The 20,375-nt window shown below is 31.0% G+C and overlaps 1 protein-coding gene across 6 annotated transcripts in view; it reads right to left on the bottom strand.

The window, feature by feature from the left end:
• The window catches only part of Mgat4a (alpha-1,3-mannosyl-glycoprotein 4-beta-N-acetylglucosaminyltransferase a), a 93,044-nt gene that overhangs the window by 71,421 nt on the left and 1,248 nt on the right, over nt 1–20,375 (bottom strand). For 5 of the 6 annotated variants that reach the window (XR_012480393.1, XR_012480392.1, XM_074253491.1 and 2 more), the window contains 3 exons: nt 20,183–20,313; nt 20,003–20,110; nt 19,736–19,929 (listed from right to left, as the gene is read on the bottom strand). Coding sequence is in view for 4 of the 6 variants with exons in the window: in XM_074253491.1 (XP_074109592.1) it covers nt 19,736–19,929; nt 20,003–20,110; nt 20,183–20,313 (433 nt within the window). In the remaining 2 variants the exon portion in view is untranslated. Of the gene's footprint in view, nt 1–18,975; nt 19,644–19,735; nt 19,930–20,002; nt 20,111–20,182; nt 20,314–20,375 lie in introns of those variants that run through there. The other variant, XM_074253492.1, reaches the window with a different exon arrangement.

The raw sequence follows: 20,375 nt of genomic DNA, 5'->3' as shown, positions 1-20,375 counted from the left end.
TTGTAAATGATTCTACTTGTACTGTCGTTCCGTCAAATTCGGGGATGGTTTTAAGAAAATAATCAAATTTATTTAAATTTGGGGTACCGTTATTTGGAAAAACTTGAGGGTTAGCAATTTGTGGGTTTAGATTATTTTGAAAAGTTCTTAAACTTTCGTTAATTAATTGTTGACAATTTCTCTCAAAATTATTTTTCATTTCCTCTCTCTCTGCTAATAATTCTTGAATTTGCTGTTCAAGGGCTTATATTTTTCCCGTGTTTTCTGTCATAGTTGTGTCCATTGCTTCGATACCGTTAGTCATTTTGAGAAATTAAAAAAATTTACGAGCGAGAGAAAGAAAAAAAATTTTAAACGATAATCGAGTTAAAAAAAAATTTCTAAATAACAATACTATTTTTAAATTGACGAGAAACAAATATTTAGAAATATGATTTTACAAGCTTTTTAGCTACGGTTAACGAGACGTCCAACGAGACGGCCAGCGGGGTGTTCGGCGAGATGTCTAGCGAGACAGCCAGCGAGATGTCAGGCGAGACATCCAGCGAAGCTGTCTGTCAATACTGTGCGCGATATCCGAATGCTCCCCGTCCGAGTGCTCATGTTATACTTGGAGCTTTTACGCGCCTTTGCGAGACAGGCAGCTCTTTACCAAACCACCAACTATTTGATAGTCAATTTAAAAAAATACTAATTTTTAACTGAATTATTTAGGAAACTTGTAGCTTTGCATCGAGAGGTGCTTGTAACTTTTTCCCTTTAAGGAAGATTACCAGCAAGTCCTTTCGCAAGATCTTTATCACGACCATTTGTATGTGCGTTTACACGACCACCAGAAAGTTCTTTAGCAAGATTCTCAGAAAGATCACTAGAAAGACTTTGAGAGAGACACTTTTTTTTCAGCTAGTTGCCGAGAAAAAACACTTACAAGATGTGTAATAAGACACCTGTGAGAATTTTTCAAATATGCTACGACGTACATCAAGCGCTTAGCGAAGTCCTGAGCGAGACCGAGCAAGCAAAATCAGAGATTTTTCAATAATTAGTTTATGTATTGTCTACATCTATATTTTTGTCTGTTTGAAATTGCTTTTATTTCAGTAAGACAATTTTATTAGTTTAAAATTTTTTTTTAATCTTGGTTGAAGTTTATATATTTAAAAATACGTAATGTATTTTGTCAATTCTCCGGAAGTTATATTTTTAATAATTGCATCATCTTGAATCGATAATGTTTTCTGTGAAAAGGAAAAGATAAAAAAAAATATACAAATACGTTCTAGGTTGTAATTGCGTGTTTTGTTTCTTTTCTGTGAGAAATCGAACTTTTCAAATTAAATAAATATCGTTTAACTTGAAGTCTGCTGTGGCAGTGTTGCTAAACTTATTTATTATTCTTTTTTATTTTTTTTAATTCCTAAAGCTTGTCTGTGATTGGTCAATTTACATTTTGAATAACTCAAAAACTATTAAAAATATCGAAAAACGGCTAAGGAACTTTATGCTTAGAATCGTCTCCTCTATCTATAGTTTTCCGCTGTGAAGGTCATTCTGAATCACCCTGTAGAGTAATTATTGGAATACTTAAAAATAATTTTTTTATATTTTTAATTCCATTTGTTTATTTTTTTTTTTATTTATTCAAATTATTACACGGTTAAGGGTTAATTTTTTGGATTTCTTTGTCCCATTTATACTCACATACACAATAGATTATTACATGTAAACATTTTTAGTCAGGAAATCTATACTTGCCAACTGTCAAGGCTACATTTCTTTTATTAGTAGTAGTAGTAGTTTATTCATATAATATATGGCCTAAAGGGCCTTTTACATTCCTTTCCGTTTTACAAGTATTAATTTTAATTAGGAATTAAAAATAATACACTACTGGAAAAAATTAAGGGATCAAAAAAAAATTCCAAATTTTTCGGTAGTTTTCAACAGGCCGTAACTTTGAGAGAAATGATCGTACAGGAAATAAAAAAAAAGTAAATTGTAGCTCCAAGTGTCTAGTTTTTGGATTAGAACTTCAAAATTTTGTAGCCTCTGCGGTTTCTGAGTGATCGTAGAAAAACCAGCAACAAAAAAATTCTCAAAATTTTTTTAGTTTTTTTTTTTGGTCTACGGGCGTGGAAAAAATTTTTTTAGCTTAACCACCATAAGGATCGGATACTTTGTTCATTTAGCTTTAATTTCTTTTTTTAAACACCCTGATACGTCCACTCCTCGCTGAGATATCGGTCTTCAAATGGAAAAGGATCTTTTTGTCTTTGATTATCGATATCTCAGCAACCAATGATCGCACAGAAAGTTAAAGGTGGGTTTCAAGAACTTGAATGAATTCCCTTAACGACTGTCCATTGTTTTTCGAAAAAAATTTTTTCTTTCCGTCACATGAATTTGAAAATGCAACAAAAAAGGGCTTTTAGTGGTTTTTTGGAAAATCAAGCGCTGGATCGAAAATATTGAGGAAACCACTAATGTTAAGTGTGCCTTTTACAGTTCAATATGTCCACAAAAACCCTACAAAGAATCAAATTAATCCAGCCAGCCGTTTTTTTGTTTCACTTGATCGAATTTTTGAAAAAATTAAAGGATCACGTTTTTTGCTCTGAAAAGCTCATAATTTTTAAAAATGAGAAAAAATGGTTTTTTCGAGCTTTTTCCACATTTTCGTTCCAAAAAGTGCTTATATTTAAAAAAAAAAATTCAAAAAAAAATTTTTCAAAAAAAAAAATTTTTCGAAAAAAAAAAAAAAAAAATTTTTTTGGAAAAATTTTTTTTTTAACAAGTTAAGGAAACTCAAAAAACCATCGCCCAATGATTTTTATCACCTTTTCACCGCTGCATTCCTTGATTCTATTGATCTCCTTTTAATTAAATTAATAAAAAAGTTAATACCCCCAATCGAATTTCGATTTTTTCATACGCTTTTCGGTGTTTTTTTTTCTTTTCTTTTTGTGAATCCTTAGCAAATCGCTTCATTCAACAGTTTTTTTCAAAACTAATCCCTCTGCGCTAAAAAAATTTTTTTAATTTTTTGGTCAAAATTGAAAATTTCTGACTTTTGATTCTTAATCATGGTTAGACGACATTTATCGGAGGTGGAAGTCGCTCGGTTAGTGACTCTTATCGACGAAGGTTACACTCAACATGCAGTTGCTATCCGGATGGGTGTAAGTCAATCTGTCGTATCTCGAGCTTATACCAGATACCAAGAGACGAATCAATATCATCGTCGCCCCGGACAAGGTCGCCATCGAGTCACTAATGCCCGCGATGATCGAACAATTGTTAGAGAAGTTCGACGACAACCTTTCGTCAATGCGAATATTGTCGCTCGAAACTTCCCCAATCGCAGACAACAGCAACAACAACAGCAACAGCGACGACGGCATCAAGTGCGAAACATTTGCTCTCGAACAATCATCAACCGTCTTCGTGAAACTGGGTTACACGCACGATATCCTAATCGTGTACCCCTGTTGACAGCAAGACATCGTCGAGCTCGTTTAGCGTATGCTTACGATCATCGAAATTGGAACTTGAGGGAATGGACAAATGTTTTATTCACTGATGAGTCTCGTTTTAATCTGTATGGCAACGATCGACGTCCTCTCGTTTGGCGTCGTCGTGGAGAACGTTTTCACCAGAACTTTGTCCGTCCAGTCGTTGCCTACGGCGGTGGATCAGTTATGGTGTGGGGCGGCGTTTCACGAAATTGGAGAACACCTTTGGTAATTGTACGCGAAAATTTGACAGCTAGACGTTACATCGACCAAATTTTAAGGCCCATTGTTCTGCGCAGACGACAACATCTGAGATCGGCTGTACACACACACACACACACACACACACACACACACACACACACACACACACACACACACACACACACACACACACACACACACACACACACACACACACACACACACACACACACACACACACACACACACACACACACACACACACACACACACACACACACACACACACACACACACACACACACACACACACACACACACACACACAGAAGCGTAAATCCGACGGCGCGACCTCCACGTGGTACGCTTTGGATAACGCTAATGCCGGCGGTAATTGTTTTCTTAAACTTTTCAAGAGAAAAAATTTCAAAAAAATTTTTTTTTTTAATTTTTTTTTTTTTTTCAATTTAAGCACTTTCTGGAACAAAAATGTGGAAAAAGCTCGAAAAAACAATTTTTTTTCTCATTTTTAAAAATTATGAGCTTTTCAGAGCAAAAAACGTGATCCTTTAATTTTTTCAAAAATTCGATCAAGTGAAACAAAAAAACGGCTGGCTGGATTAATTTAATTCTTTGTAGGGTTTTTGAGGACATATTGAACTGTAAAAGGCACACTTAACATTAGTGGTTTCCTCAATATTTTCGATCCAGCGCTTGATTTTCCAAAAAACCACTAAAAGCCCTTTTTTTGTTGCATTTTCAAATTCATGTGACGGAAAGAAAAAATTTTTTTTCGAAAAAACAGGGGACAGTCGTTAAGGGGAATTCATTCAAGTTCTTGAAACCCACCTTTAACTTTCTGTGCGATCATTGGTTGCTGAGATATGGTTAAGCTAAAAAAATTTTTTCCACGCCCGTAGACCAAAAAAAAAATCTAAAAAAATTTTGAGAATTTTTTTGTTGCTGGTTTTTCTACGATTACTCAGAAACCGCGGAAGCTACAAAATTTTGAAGTTCTAATCCAAAAACTAGACACTTGGAGCTACAAATTCCTTTTTTTTTATTTCCTGTACGACCATTTCTCTCAAAGTTACTGCCTGTTGAAAACTACCGAAAAATTTGGAATTTTTTTTTGATCCCTTAATTTTTTCCAGTAGTGTATTTCTTTTATTATATTTTTGAGTTTTGAGTTTCATGTACCTGAAGTTCTGAACGTTTTTTTTTAACGAAAATCAAAAAAAAAATTTTTTTGCTTTTGAGACTGAAAATGATTTTTCAGTTTCAAAATAAGTCAAAGAGCCCGGAAAATAGTATATTGGATTCTCAAAATACCAAGACTACCACTTCAGCCACCCCTAAGACTTAGACATTTAAAAAAAAAATTCAACAAAAATAGTTCAACGGGTCGTTTGAAGCTGCGATTTGTTCTAAACACTCCTTTTACACCCCCACAGACTACAAAAAATAATCAAGACAATAACTCCCCCGGAACTACCCTTCGACCCACCCGAAAGACTTAGAAATTTGAAAAAAAATTCAAAAAAAATAGTTCAAAGGGTCGTATGAAGCTGTGATTTCTTCTAAACACTCCTTTTACACCCCCACAGACTACAAAAAATAATCAAGACAATAACTCCCCCGGAACTACCCATCGAGCCACCCCAAAGACTTAAAAATTTGGAAAAAAATGATTTAAAAATAGTTTGAAAGGTCGTTTCAAGCTACTATTTTTTGAACTACGCGGACAACTATTTTACGTCATTAGACAAAAATTATTAGACTCTTAACTTTCCTGGAAGCGACCGATTTGCAACTATTAGCTGGTTTACTAACGTTGGTTTCTTCTACTGAAGATTTAGTTAACTATTAGCTGGTTTACTAACGTTGGTTTCTTCTACTGAAGATTTAGTTAATATGTGATGGTGTTAGCCGAGCCAAAGAATTTAGAAGTTTGCAAATTACAAGACTCTTGCGCTTTATATTCATGCAATTTTATTTAATCCTTTTGCATTTCTTGTTCTGTAGTTCTTTGGTCGTTGCCCAAGACACGCCACGTGGAGGCCACCATATTTTTAATAAAGGATATTCGTATTTATGTTGTTAGATCGATATGCGTCGATCGAACATTACGTGTCATTCTAATATCCTTTATCAAGTGTCCCACCCTATTTTTTTTTTTATCTATTATCGATCTATATTCATTCCGACTCTTTTCTCGGATATATATTCGAATACTATTTGTAGTTATCTTAAAAAATTGACTTAATGAAAAATTTTGAATGATTTTATTACCGAAGATTAAAATTTCTTGACGATTTTAGATTTTTTGTTCGTACTACTTATTTCTACGTAAGGTAAGTGTTCAATGGTTTAATAACTTTGTTATAATGTTATATATCGTTGTTTTTTTTTTCCCAATTGGTTGTTTTTCAGCTAACCGAAGAAAATACAGTGTATTTGCGTGATCACATTTTGTATCATTGTTCATGATTCAAACTTTACCGTTACGTTTATTGCTAAATATTAAAATGAATCATATAAAAAAAAATACACTCTTAGTCGCATTACTGCTGACCGAATTACTCATCAAGTTCGTCTCTATTTAGCCTTTGTTTCCTCCGAAAAAGTTGTTCTAAAATTTTTTTTTGTTAATACCTACGAAACCAGTTTCTTGGTCGCATTACTGCTGACCGAATTCTGAACTTATAGTATTTCGCTAATTTTTTTAATATTTATACGAATGAATAAATTTCTTGTAGTCAATATCTTAACCAATATAAAATTAGATTTCAGATTATGTTTTCTTGGTCGCATTACTGCTGACCGAATTATATTTGAAAATTTTCTTTCGAGAGCTCATTTTTTTGTAATGTAGATAACAAAATTTGGGAAAATCCAATAGTGCACGCCTCATAATCTTATTTTTTACAACAAAATTGATTAAAATAATATGTAAAAAACAAAATAATAAAAAACAGAAAATTCTGCTATCGTTTAGTGGCGCCGAAGCTCTAAGGTGAGGAAGAAAAATATTATAATGAAATGTATATATATATATATATATATATATATATATATATATATATATATATATACAAAAAAATCTACAGACATATATTAGTTTTTTATAAATAATAATTTAACGACGGTGAATTGAACGCTCATATTAATTAAGAAAATCCATTGTGTATTACTTTAGATAATAAAAAATTATTTCGGTACGATCATTTATTCGACCAATTTCCCTGCCACATACACTCATCCATACACGGACATCCAGAAAAGATTATGTTTAATGTTATTATTTACTATGTTAAACTAAAAAATTTTTATTGACATATATTTTATGTGCCTGACAAATTATTTGACTTGATATAAGTGTGTTCATATTAACCTGTAAGTGCGATATAAATTACAAAAATAAATTTCAGTTTCAAGACAACTGCTTTTTTTGAAATGTCGACAGTAGAGCACAACCTCAACGCTTCGCTAATGAGGCGTGCAATACAATATTCTTAGTCGTTGAATTGCCGATCGAGTTCTGTACAAATTACATTTTTGTATAAGATGAAAGATCCAATTTCTTACACTGGCCTACTTATTGCCACTTACAATTTTATTTCAGTTTAAAAATTAATCGCTTATTTCGACCTTGGAAATAACTGAAATTTTTTTCTATTGTTTACTGCTTGGTTATCTATGTTTTTCTCATACAAAAGCTGTTCAAATACTTCTTACAAGCTCGGCATTGATATTTCATATCATTAAGCACAGTGTATATTAATTCTTTGTTCGTAAATGGATCGTAATCAAATTCTTCATTTTTCAACTTTTCTTCGTCGTCAGAGTTCACTTGGTCGTAACTTATGCATTTAAAGTGTAACCATCGGTTACATATGGTGCAAGTTTTTTTATTTTTCTCATCTGCATCTTCTTCTAGGCAAAATATGCACTTATTTTTCAAATTCTCTGAATTTTTCGTTATTGATTCAACAATGTCTTTTCTGAATACATCTGGATCAAAAGACCTATCCATATTTATATTCAATCCTACACACCGTATAAAATAACAAACATATATTGCTGAATTCCATTTATCATATATCTGCATGAACGGGTGATTCCTTTCATTTTTCATTGTCCATTCCTTGTCTTTTGCTAGTTTTAATGATGAATTGTCATTACACTCATTTGTGTAAGGATCGATTAATTCTAAAGTGTTTTCTATTTTATCTATTACTAATAAACGCCAATGCGCCTTGTATCTATATGGCATCAGTATGACATCTGAAACACTTTTGTTAAGATCATAAATTTGTTCGCAATGAAGCTGTTTTCTTTTTCGTTTATCTTCTAAAGCTATACATCCTACGTTTGTCTAAAAATAGCTTCGATTTTTCCAAAAATTAATATGCGTTAAAGTAAACATGTCTATTACTTCACCGTCGATCGTGCCTTTCAAGTAAATTGTTTCTCTATATTGATGTGCAGTTAATATATATTCCCTGCATATTTGAAACTCCTCGATTTTAGGTTTGTAATATGCGAGCTTAATATTTGCAGATCTTAAATTTATATAGTAAGTGACATCACTGATTGTTCTATTTTCTAACATTACTTCTTGGATTTTATTTGTCACTTCTTAGATTGTACGTGTGTCTACTATACTATTACGATTTGGCTGAAGACTTTTACTGCTACCGACATTTGATGATTCTTTGATTTCCTTCGCTTTGGATTTCTTCGTTATTTTTTTTACTTTTTCATTTTTTCTTTTTCTACTAATTTCTATTTTTTTATTTTCTATTTCTTGATCCGTCTGTGATGAGCCATCTGAGGAGCTACTATCCGTATCGTCATCAGAATTTTCTAAATTTTCTTTAATACGTTTTAATTTCCTTCCTGTAATATGACTGACTCTTCGTTTTTTTATATTTGTTTTCTGGTCATCTTTTATGGCTCTATCCCATTTTTCGGTGTCTAATGAATTCAATGTTGTCGTCCGGTATAACTCATAATTGTTGGAATTTATTTTTGATGCTGTTTGAGCATTTGCGAATCGGTCTTCTTTGACAAAATTATTCCTACTTTTTTTTAGAATTTGATATACGTCACCTACTGTCCATTGTCGTGAATTCTTTAATAATCCATATTTATATCTTTTCATGTGTGATTCTGCATAAGCATTTATTATACATGATATACTAGAATCTACCAGATCCAACATCATTCCACTCCAAAGCGGACGATAAGCCATTAAACTTTTTAATAAATACATTGCTATTTCTGGTGAATAATAAACATTATTTATTTCTTCCAATGGAATTTTTTCTTCCTTAAACTTCAAAAAAACTTTCGTCAGAATAGTCTCGTAGTGACCGAAAAAGTGAGAATTTCTGTAAACTGTGTCTTTTTTATTAATGCTCAATTTGATAAAATCATTTAGTTTTAACTCTTTTTCTTCAGTATCATCAGCTTTTTCACAAAATGTTAAGATATCATTTATTTCTTCTTTCTCCGTTTTCTTTTCTGTTAGTCGTTTTATATAAATTTTTGCAGTTTCTTTATCTTTAGTTAAAATAGCAGACATAAAATCTTCAAAAATTGAATCCATTTCATCTATAGATCGAGTTAAAATCATAAGCGCCATACAGTCCATAAATAAATCTCTATTCTTTTTCAGCGTTGGTATTTTTTTTAATTTTCTTGATACTCGATTCATTACATGGGCACAACAACTTAATAATATCGTCATTGATTCTGGTTTCTTTTTTTTCTCATCTATTAAATAGGAATAAGCAACATCCAAGTACGCATTCATTGACATTCCATTCCATTCTTCTAAAATGCTATTCATTAAAACCCAACTCCAATCTGTTATAATAGCGTTAAAAAAAGGCCATTTATTCTCAAGCGTTTCTACCAGTTGTCTGTATTCACGCAACATTGTTGAAATTGAAGGAATGTTATGTTGAGATGTTATTAATTCGAAAAGTGGTATAGTTCTCGCTTTGGCGCGGTATAACAAAGCGTAATAAAATATGTATTTCTCCTTAACTTCATTCATAGGCTTTACATTTGCTCCAGTACCATCTAAATGCAATATAATTGCAGATCGAGAGTGATCTATCACGTTCAGCTGACTCTTGGAAAACATCAATACATATAAGGGTACAGAGAAATACTGAAAAAAAGGATCTGGTTCTGAACGCTCTTTTAGCCATAACTGTGTCAAATCAGTGATATCCGATGGTACATTTGGTTTGCTAGACGTTTTCTTTTCGTCTATTTCTTCCGAAATAATACTATATTTTGGATACAATTTTGAATCACCATAAAACACATTTAGTTTTTCACCTAATGTCGAATTTGAATCATCGATTTCAAAGGAAAGCTCACATTTATTGACAAACTTTTCACTGCTGAAGCACTGAATCTCATACTCATTAGAATTAACTTCAGTAACGTTAAATTGATATCGTGCACTATGATATGCAATTCTCCAAAACGCACGGAAAATTTGTCAAGCAGCGATAACCATTCAAAAGTGGAATCATCTGCGGAAGAGTCACCTCAATCATCGGAAGATAATAGTGGAGTAGATTCCGAAACTAAAAATCAATCTGGGTCGAATAAAAGGATAAAACCAAACCCCAAACGAAAAATTAATTCAAAGTCTAAGAATAATATTAAAAGAGAATATAAAATAAAAATTGGACAAAGTTTGGTGGATGCAAAAAGCATTGAAACAGAAAAGATAGATCGAAATCTAACAAGAAAAGAAATCACAAGACTCATGTTTACGTGGAAATGTGACTGCCCTCTCTTTTTGCAGGGAACATTTCGGGAGAATAAAGGAAACCACTGGGTATTATATGGATTTTGTAAAAACAAGGCTCATGATGCGAATTATAGATATGATATATTTCTTAGGCTGATAAATGACAATCGCTTTTATGACATTCACTGTTCGTGTGATAAAGAAATATCTCTTTATTGCTCTCAAACAAAAAATCGAAAATTCTCACAAGAGGAGATAAGCGAGCAGCAATGAAAGAAACTTTGAAAATATCTTCAGTTCGAGATGTTTATTATAAAGATATCGAAACAACCAATGAAGATATGTATTGGAGAGGAAATACAGGAGAAGTAAAAGACATGAATGTTTATTATAAAATTCGCTCAGAAGACAAACAACAACAAAAATCAGACGAGTATTGTACGGAATATCATGACATAGTCGAATTGTACGTAAATTTAGGTAAGCAAAGCGATTCTCCAATGCCAAGTATTGGGTTGCCATTGAGGATAAATATGTATAATAAAAATCAACTAGACATTGTTGATGCATCTTCTCTGCCTGTAGTTCTGTACGTATGTGCAACGTTGGCTGGTTGCGTCATTCCACAATTCTTAGGAATTGGTGATATTTTTTATTACGCCTTGCTGTATGAAGGTATAAAAGCAAAAATGACTATCGCAGAATTGGTTACTATGGATAATCGAGAAAAGTCTTTGTGTCAATTCTGGATAGAATTTAAGACATTTGTGTTTGAAGAGAAACGTAGATGGCCCTATTTTAATGCATTGATTATTGATTGGAAATGGCAATTGATACAGAGTATAGTGGAGGCATGGAATAAACAATCTGTCATAAAATATGTAGAGGATGTATATAAATATATAACACATGAAGATCCTTTACCAAATATGTCAATAATCATGTGTTGTAGTGATTCAGTTATGAGAAAGATATCAGTGGACTTAGATCGATATTCTCTTAACGCAAAGGCACACGTTTTTTACTTACAAAGTATAACCCTGTTAACTCTGTGTCGAGATTTGGAAGAAATTGAAGCAATCATCAATGATTTATTCAAAATAATGCTGTACAAAAGTGAAGAAAAGATAGGACAAAGCGTAATAATAATTGAGAACCAAATAAAGGAAAACAAATTAATGATTGAAGAGATTGTAGCAAGAGCTAGTGAATTATCAGTCGGTGGGAAAGAACTCAGAAACAACATGAGAATATTAAATAAATACGAAAGTGATTGTCCAAATGAATTAAAATCTCCTTTTCACAAAAAAATAAATCCAAATTGGATCGCAAGAAAAACAGCTGTAAATAATGAAGAAGAACAAATCGACGAAGTAAGTAATCATTTGTATGCACCTGATGTGGGTGAATATTTAATGAAACATTTTGTTCCATGGTTACCATTTGTTACAAAAATCTTAAAAGGTCCATCAAAATTAAATATGTCGTTGGGTGTAAACAGGTTTGTAAATGATTACATATACGAATATGACCACTCGATATTAAAAGGTTTTAATAAATGGACGGTAACAAATTTATGTAAAATTTTAATAGAGAATGTTAAATTCCGAGTAAATGAAAATCGACTATCACTAAGAGAAGAAAATCCCGAAATCGAAATCAGTGAAATATTAATGGATCCTGAACCTGCGTCTAATCCGTTAGTGCATGCACCGTGGGGCCGAAAAGCATCAGATATTAAAAAACAACAAAGAAAAAGGAGAAATATAACTTACGGGGAAGGAAAAGACTTAATCCCAATGAAACGAAATAAGACTACTGATGAAAGTAGAACAATTACCAAAGAAGCAAATGGCAGACAGAAAACAACATCAAAAACAAAAACAAATAAATGTAAAAAGACAAAAAAAGTCACGAAAAAAAGTAAACCTCATGATCCAGATAGCGAATCAGTAGAATCATCTGATTCTGAAATTCTTGAAAAAGAAAAAAATATTACACAACAAAGCCACAAGAAATATTCTAATGTTAGACAAACACTACTTCCATCATATGATGAAAGTAGTAGTGAAGGAAATGTTAGTGATTCTACGAAGAAAACAACTAATAACAGGAAAGGAGAGGGCTTCATACCACTGGAGCAGAGAAAAAAATTATTGGATCTAAGCAAGTAATGATAAACTCCTCTGATTCTGAACATTGTGAAAATTCACTAGATCGAACCTTACAATGCCCAAAAAAGATTTTCGAATACGAAAATGCTAAATTTATCAGATAAAACGAATAATGTTGAAAATCTTGAAAGTAGTCGTGAAAATAACGATAACACTGAAACTAACAATTTTGACAACAACGAAGTCATTGCAAAAGAGAGTGTCGACAATTTGTGTGAAAAAGTAAAAAATACACAAATTGAAGTAATGAAAAACGGTCTCATTGGTGATGTTAATTACTACAAAAACCACGAGACTGAGAATATAAACATCGGTCACTTCGAATTTGCCAAAGAACAAGTTGCAATATTTAAAACGTATGATATTAATTTGAAGATGATGCACTCAGTAATCGACAACAAAGGTTGGATAGATGGACAAGCAATAGATGTCTACATTGCAAACCTGATGAAAGATAATGACAATATCACATATTTGCCAACTGATATGGGCGGTTCGATTTTAGGTAGAATAGAAGAGAGTCGATGGAATAAACAGATGAAAATATTGAGTCCATCAGTTAATTTAGGTAATTTAATTTTGATGCCATACGTATTTTTCAATCACTGGAGATTACTTGTAATCGATACAAAAAATGAGAGTTTAGAGCTGTTAGATCCATATGAACATACTGGTGAAAAAATGGAGCGTGTTCAGGAAAAACTGACAGATTATTTCAAGCATTGCCAAAAAAATTCCAGCATGAAAAAATTAGAAAATGTGCAGTGGGCAATCACATCATCGCTTAAGAATCGACCATACCAGAATGATGATGCAAGTTGCGGGGCATATGTGACATATTACATGGAATGCATACTTAAAAACGAAAACTTTGAACAGGAATTTGATCCGGAAAAATATCGATTACATATAGCAGAGGAGATTTTAAAAAATTCCGAATGTGTAACAAACAAATGTTTATACTGTTTAGCACGCATTAATGAAAAAAATAAGCAACGAGAAATCACATGTAGATTGTGCCATCGTGTTATTCATCAAAAATATGTAAAAAGATATTTGAGAAATAAATGCACAGACGCAGTAGAAAAACTTCAGGTTGAGAAAAGTATAGCAGACGATAGTTTAAGTTGTTTCTTATGTGAACGATACATAAAAGATTTTAAACACAATTCTTAATTTGTGTCAAGAATTTAGTTTCGAAAACATTAGAAAAAAGATTAATTAAGAATAATAATTAGTTCCCTTTATAGATCAATACGGTAAATTTAGTAATAAAATTATGAAATAATCGTATTATCATAATTATGAGATAGTAAACGTATTAAAATAATAATCATAATTATTCTATTTATCTACACTGAAGAATAAATAAGTTGTCTGCAGGAAATTTTAATCTATAATTCGGTTAGCACTGATGCGACCAAGAATACTCTTTCCGTCGATATTAGTAATAAAACATAACATAACTATTCAAAAAAAAAAATATTAAGTATAAACAGACCTAATTGATAATTCGGTCAGCAGTAATGCGACCAAGAATAAGTTATCCGTCCAATAATTTTTATGTAGTACAAAGATTGAAAAAAACTAACAGTTTGATCTTTCTTTAAAGTCAATTTAAATAAATTGCAGAAATACTATAAGTTCAGAATTCGGTCAGCAATAATGCGACCAAGAATACAAGTTTCATATGTATTAAGAATAAGAAATTATAGCACAATTTTTCTGTTAAAAAAAAAATAATCACCCTGAATATAAAAATATTGAGACAAAGAAAAAAGTAATGAAAAGTATTGGAATGACTAGAAAACTGATACTTTTCAATACTTTTTTCTATATCTCGATACTTTTTTTTTATCAGGGTAAAGATATACCTGATTGATAATTCGGTCAGCAGTAATGCGACTAAGAGTGTATTTTTCTTGATATAATTTATTTTAATATTTAGGAATAAACGTAACGATGAAATTTAAATCATTAACAATGATACGCAATGTAATTACGCAAATATACTATGTTTTCTTCGGTCAGCTGAAAAATAACCAAGATTGGGAAAAAAAACATGAATATAACACTATAACAAAGTTATAAAACCATTGAGCACTTACCTTACGTAGAAACAAGTAGTACCTAAAAAAAATCTAAAATCGTTAGGAAATTTTAATCTTGGATAACAAAATCGTTCAAAATTTTCCATTAAGTCAATTTTTTAACATAACTAAAAATAGTATTCGGATATATTTCCGAGAAAAGAGTCGGAATAAATATAGATCGATAATAGATTAAAAAAAAAAGTAGGGTGGGACACTTGATAAAGGATATTAGAATGACAAGTAATGTTCGATCGATGCATATCGAACGAACAAAATAAATACTAATATCCTTTATTAAAAATATGGTGGCCTCCACGTGGCGTGTCCTGGGCAACGACCAAAGAACTACAGAACGAGAAATGCAAAAGGATTAAATAAAATTGCATGAATATAAAGCGCAAGAGTCTTGTAATTTGCAAACTTCTAAATTCTTTGGCTCGGCTAACACCATCACATATTAACTAAATCTTCAGTAGAAGAAACCAACGTTAGTAAACCAGCTAATAGTTAACTAAATCTTCAGTAGAAGAAACCAACGTTAGTAAACCAGCTAATAGTTGCAAATCGGTCGCTTCCAGGAAAGTTAAGAGTCTAATAATTTTTGTCTAATGACGTAAAATAGTTGTCCGCGTAGTTCAAAAAATAGTAGCTTGAAACGACCTTTCAAACTATTTTTAAATCATTTTTTTCCAAATTCTTAAGTCTTTGGGGTGGGTCGAAGAGTAGTTCCGGGGGAGTTATTGCCTTGATTATTTTTTATATTCTGTGGGGGTGTAAAAGGAGTGTTGAGAAGGAGTCGCAGCTTCAAACGACGCTTTGAACTATTTTTTTTGAATTTTTCAAAAAATTTCTAAGTCTTTGGGGTGGCTCGAAGGGTAGTTCCGGGGGAGTTATTGTCTTGATTATTTTTTGTAGTCTGTGGGAGTGTAAAAGGAGTGTTTAGAAAAAATCGCAGCTTCAAACGACCCGTTGAACTATTTTTGTTGAATTTTTTTTTTAAATGTCTAAGTCTTAGGGGTGGCTGAAGGGGTAGTTTTGGTATTTTGAGAATCCAATATACTATTTTCCGGGCTCTTTGACTTATTTTGAAACTGAAAAATCATTTTCAGTCTCAAAAGCAAAAAAATTTTTTTTTTGATTTTCGTTCAAAAAAAAAACGTTCAGAACTTCAGGTACATTGAGTTTCTGCTTTGACAAACGTAAAGTAATTAATTAAAAATTCCAAAACTGAAAAGAAACAGCAAGAACAACATAAATTATTGGCGTTAGGTAGGAATATGTGGACAATAAAATCCAAAAAATGAACCCTTAACCGTGTAATAATTTGAATAAATAAAAAAAAATTATTAACAAATGGAATTAAAAATATAAAAAAATTATTTTTAAGTAATCCAATAATTATTCTATGAAATTGTCCTAAATCATAAAAGCCGTAATTTCAATAGTTTAAAAGATATAATTATCTAAAAATTCAAGTAATGCATTTTTTTATAAACAAATGTTTATAAAAATTGAACCATAATAGATATCGAGCATGTAAAAAATTTATTATATAAATCAATAAATTGTCTAAAAGATCGTTTCGAATTTCTAATACCGTATCATCAATAGTTTAGAAGTTATGACAATTTATAAGTTGATAAAATAGTTGACCTTTTCGACTTTGATGGGGTAAAGTATTTCAAAATTCAATAAAAAATAGAGAAAAATTATTTTTACAACTTTTATGCACAGGGCTGTATTTGTAATTTTTTAAAGCTACGGAAAAAAAATACCATGAAAGTGGAAATTTGTTTATAACAAATTGTTTATAAAATAAACAATGAAGATTCAAATAAAAAAAATTTTTTTTTCATACTTAAATTGAGAATTGTAAATGATGATTAAAAAAAAATGATTTCTTAATAAACAATTTAAATGGTGGATAAATGAAAAAAACAATTAAAAAATTTATTTAAGAAAAATTTTTTTTTGAAAATCGTTATTTTACTAAGACAATAAAATGACAAAAAAAGTTTTTCAAAAATATTCAATTTGTCTATTTGTTTATAAAAAATTTTTAAACAATTAATGTTAAAAAATTTTTAGCCAAGCTACCAAACGCAATATATGAATACGAAAACAACCAAAATTAAAGATTTGGGAAAAAAAAATTTTTTTATAACATTAGCCGGATATTTCAATTTTTGGTCGCTTTGAAAAATCATTATAAACAAATGAAAAAACTTTTATAAACTTTTAGAACGGAATCTTGTCTATTATTTATATAACAAGAGCTCCTAAAAGAAATAAAATTTATAGACACAATTTGTAAACTTTTATACAAGATTTTATTAAAACTCAAGTCTCTAAAAAATTTGTTAATTAACGATTGAATAACTTAAACAAAAATTAAGCTAAAAAATTTTTTTCTGCGGGATTATATTCCTTCAAGTGTCTAGATAACATTATAATTTATTCAGATTTTTAAATTAATATTTAATGTACTAAAAAAATTATTTTGTGTTGCATACCTTGCTTGGCGGGGACGCCTAGGCTCCGAAACGGCCGCGCGAAGCCCAAATTTCAACTTTAAATTAAAATTATAAATAATGGAGCTACAACACTGGGAGTCGAGACTTATTTTACTAAGATTTTCTTCTCTTTTAGGATCCTTTTTCAAATTTCAGATATCTTTTATATTTTTGAAGTAATAGCAACAAAATGGAGACTACCTTTTTTCCATTTCGTTTTTTGTTTATAACAAATGGAATTTTTAATAGCGGATAAATTAAAAATTACTCGTTTCTCAGAATTAAATTCTGAATCGAATGTACTAATCGCCATATTTTTAAGACTGGTCTAACGATTTTTCGCAGAAAACTCACTTCTTGACTAGACTAATCTATTTAAAACTAATTAACAGAGATCACATCGAGATAATTCAATAATATTTCTAAAAAAAAAATTTTTTTTCTATGCTTTTTTTAGAGAGGAAGCCGTCTTGTCCCAGAAAAAAAATTTTTTTTGATTTTCTGCAAAATTTCGACTGATTTATTTGAAATTGACAGAAAATGAACAAAATCGATGGTTGAAAACCTCACCAAGAAATAACTGACTTAAGAGGGCCGTCGTGCCCCACCCTTCCCTAATTCAAGCGTAAAGAAATGTTTATTATTTGCAATAAATAATTACAAAAAATATTCGACATTTTTTCAGAAAATGTAATGTATACTTCATAAAGTAAAATATTTTTTTTATTTTGAAACGATAATTTTAACGTCAAAATTAAAAACATTGTGAAATTACCAATAAACTACTCAATATTAAACTTTAACATTAAATAAAAGCGCGCAGTAGGCTATCGGATCCGGCCTTTGCTTACCAAAGCATTGGACTGAGTTCGATCCCAGCATATACCAATGAATATTTTCAATATTTACGTGTATTATTCTGCTCAGTCCAAAAAATAAAACGAGTTCCAACCTCAAAAGTTTACCCCCTACCGTAGTAGCTCATGACTTTAGTAGTTTATGCGATTTTAAACAAAAAAAAAAAAAAAAAAAAAAAAAAAAAAAAAAAAACATTAAATAACTTTAAGTCGAGAGAAATAAGCGAAAAATCATAGGAGACCTTTTTTGTTGATCGTCCAATGCCCTAAAAGAATAAGTATCGTTTTTTGCGATCTGTGAATTAGATGCTGAGTAATAAAATTTTAAACACAAAAAAATTTTTTTTCTGTTATTAAAATGAGAAATAAAAAATTGCAAACAGACACCTCTTAATATTAATATTAAAAGCTCAAGTTAAATCAGAATTTTTTTTCCGTGATCTCAAACAATATTCTCACTATGACTAAACGAAAAAAAAATAATCACTTTTTTGGCCCACCCTAATATGTATACATGTCCAACTGAGAACACTAATGCAAATTTTATGGTAAGTAGCTGATAAAGGAAACTCGTTCCGTAGAGGGGTTATTTACTTTACGTAGATGTACAATAGTATATTACACACCTAGGGAAGTAAAGTAAGAACTGTCTCGGCTTCGCCTCGGCCAACAATTACATGTGATCTGAGGCTTTCTTATTTACTTCCCGTGAAGTGTATACTATTTTTTTGTCCGACGAAGGCAGAAAGCGGCAACTTTGTTTAGCGCAGCGGGACGAAAGTTGCCACTTTCTGCCCGGAGGGCAAAAAAAAATATCAACACACTAAAACTCTGGTTTGTAGTTATCTACGTAGATATACGGTGATCTGTGTATATTTTATGTTCTCTACAGTCTGTAAATTTAGTTTTGATTAACGCTCAGATAAGTAGATACATACATACGAGAATTTTAAAATCCTCACATCTCCGTTCATCAAAAGAATGGTTCAGATCTACTTAAAGCAGAAAAACAATTTTTTTTTTTCGATACTTCTTAAGTTTTTAAGTAATCTCAGATACAATTTTCAAAACGAGTAAAGGATTATCTTTTTGCACTCAAATAACTGCGTCAATTGTCGGAAACCACATCAAAATTTGTCAATTCGTTCGAGATATGTTGTGTTCCAAAAATATTCCAAAAATTGTTTCTTTCACATATATTTAAAATGTATAGTCTCATCATTCTTTTTGTTTATAAGAATTTTTTTATTACTCTTAAAGAACCTCGATAGTTGCCGCCAAGCCAATCAAAATTGGTTGATTCGATCGAACGTTATTGCAGTTTAAATATTTTCATAGTCTTCTATTGAGAAAGCTGGAAGAGCTCAAGAGCGTATAAAATTTCTATCCTAGAGTTTGAAGAGCTCAAAATATTTGTAAAACGATGTTTGTTAGAAGAGCTCAAAAATGTCACAATAGGTCAATTTTAGAGGTTTGTATTTAAAATTAGCGGGAAATTGTATAGATGGCCTATAGGGTCAAACGTTTTACCAATTTTTTTATTTGAAGACTGTATCCGTATTGTATATGGTTTCAAAAGTACAGTATTTATTACCACTTACTTTTTTATGAATATAGAACGTGAAAATTTAAATTTTATGTGATCTCCTATTTGAGGCAAGAGACCCCAAAAAAATGATTCACCTCGGTATGCTTTATCTAATGTGTATTGCTTGTAGACTTTGATCTCCGATTCAACGATTGCCCTAGGATTATTATGTGCGTAAAAAAGTGTAACTTTACCAAACTGTTTATCCTGAAATGACGATGTACAAAATTCCAATTATTTATTAGTAATTTGTTTAGATAATGTCAAGTAAAACTTTTACCTTCAGTTTTTGCATTTTTCCTTTTAGAGAAGAGTGGATGCCTATGTGTTGAAATAAGGAAGGCTTATAATGTAACCATAATTCTGCTTTGGCTATTTTACAATTTTTCTACATTTTAAAATAAATCTTCCTAAACCTATAATTGAATAGTTAATTGAATATATAAATAGTTATACTTACGCTGTCTCTATCTAAGCTACAGATTTTTGTAGATATCAAATGGTCTAATAACCAATCTACCGGCTTGTCACTGTAGAACATGAGGAAAAATTGAATTAGCCAGGGTAAATCCACACATTTGAAAAGTTTACCTGAAAAGAAAAAAAAAAGGAATTAAAAACAGTCTATCAATTTTCTATTTCAATTATATGAT

Source organism: Cotesia typhae, unplaced genomic scaffold, assembly GCF_013202065.1.
Source record: "Cotesia typhae breed Kobodo isofemale line unplaced genomic scaffold, CoteBio_Ctyphae scaffold_13, whole genome shotgun sequence".
Lineage (NCBI taxonomy): Eukaryota > Metazoa > Arthropoda > Insecta > Hymenoptera > Braconidae > Cotesia > Cotesia typhae.
Note: the sequence above shows the minus strand (reverse complement) of the source record. Positions and strands in the feature narration are given on the sequence as shown.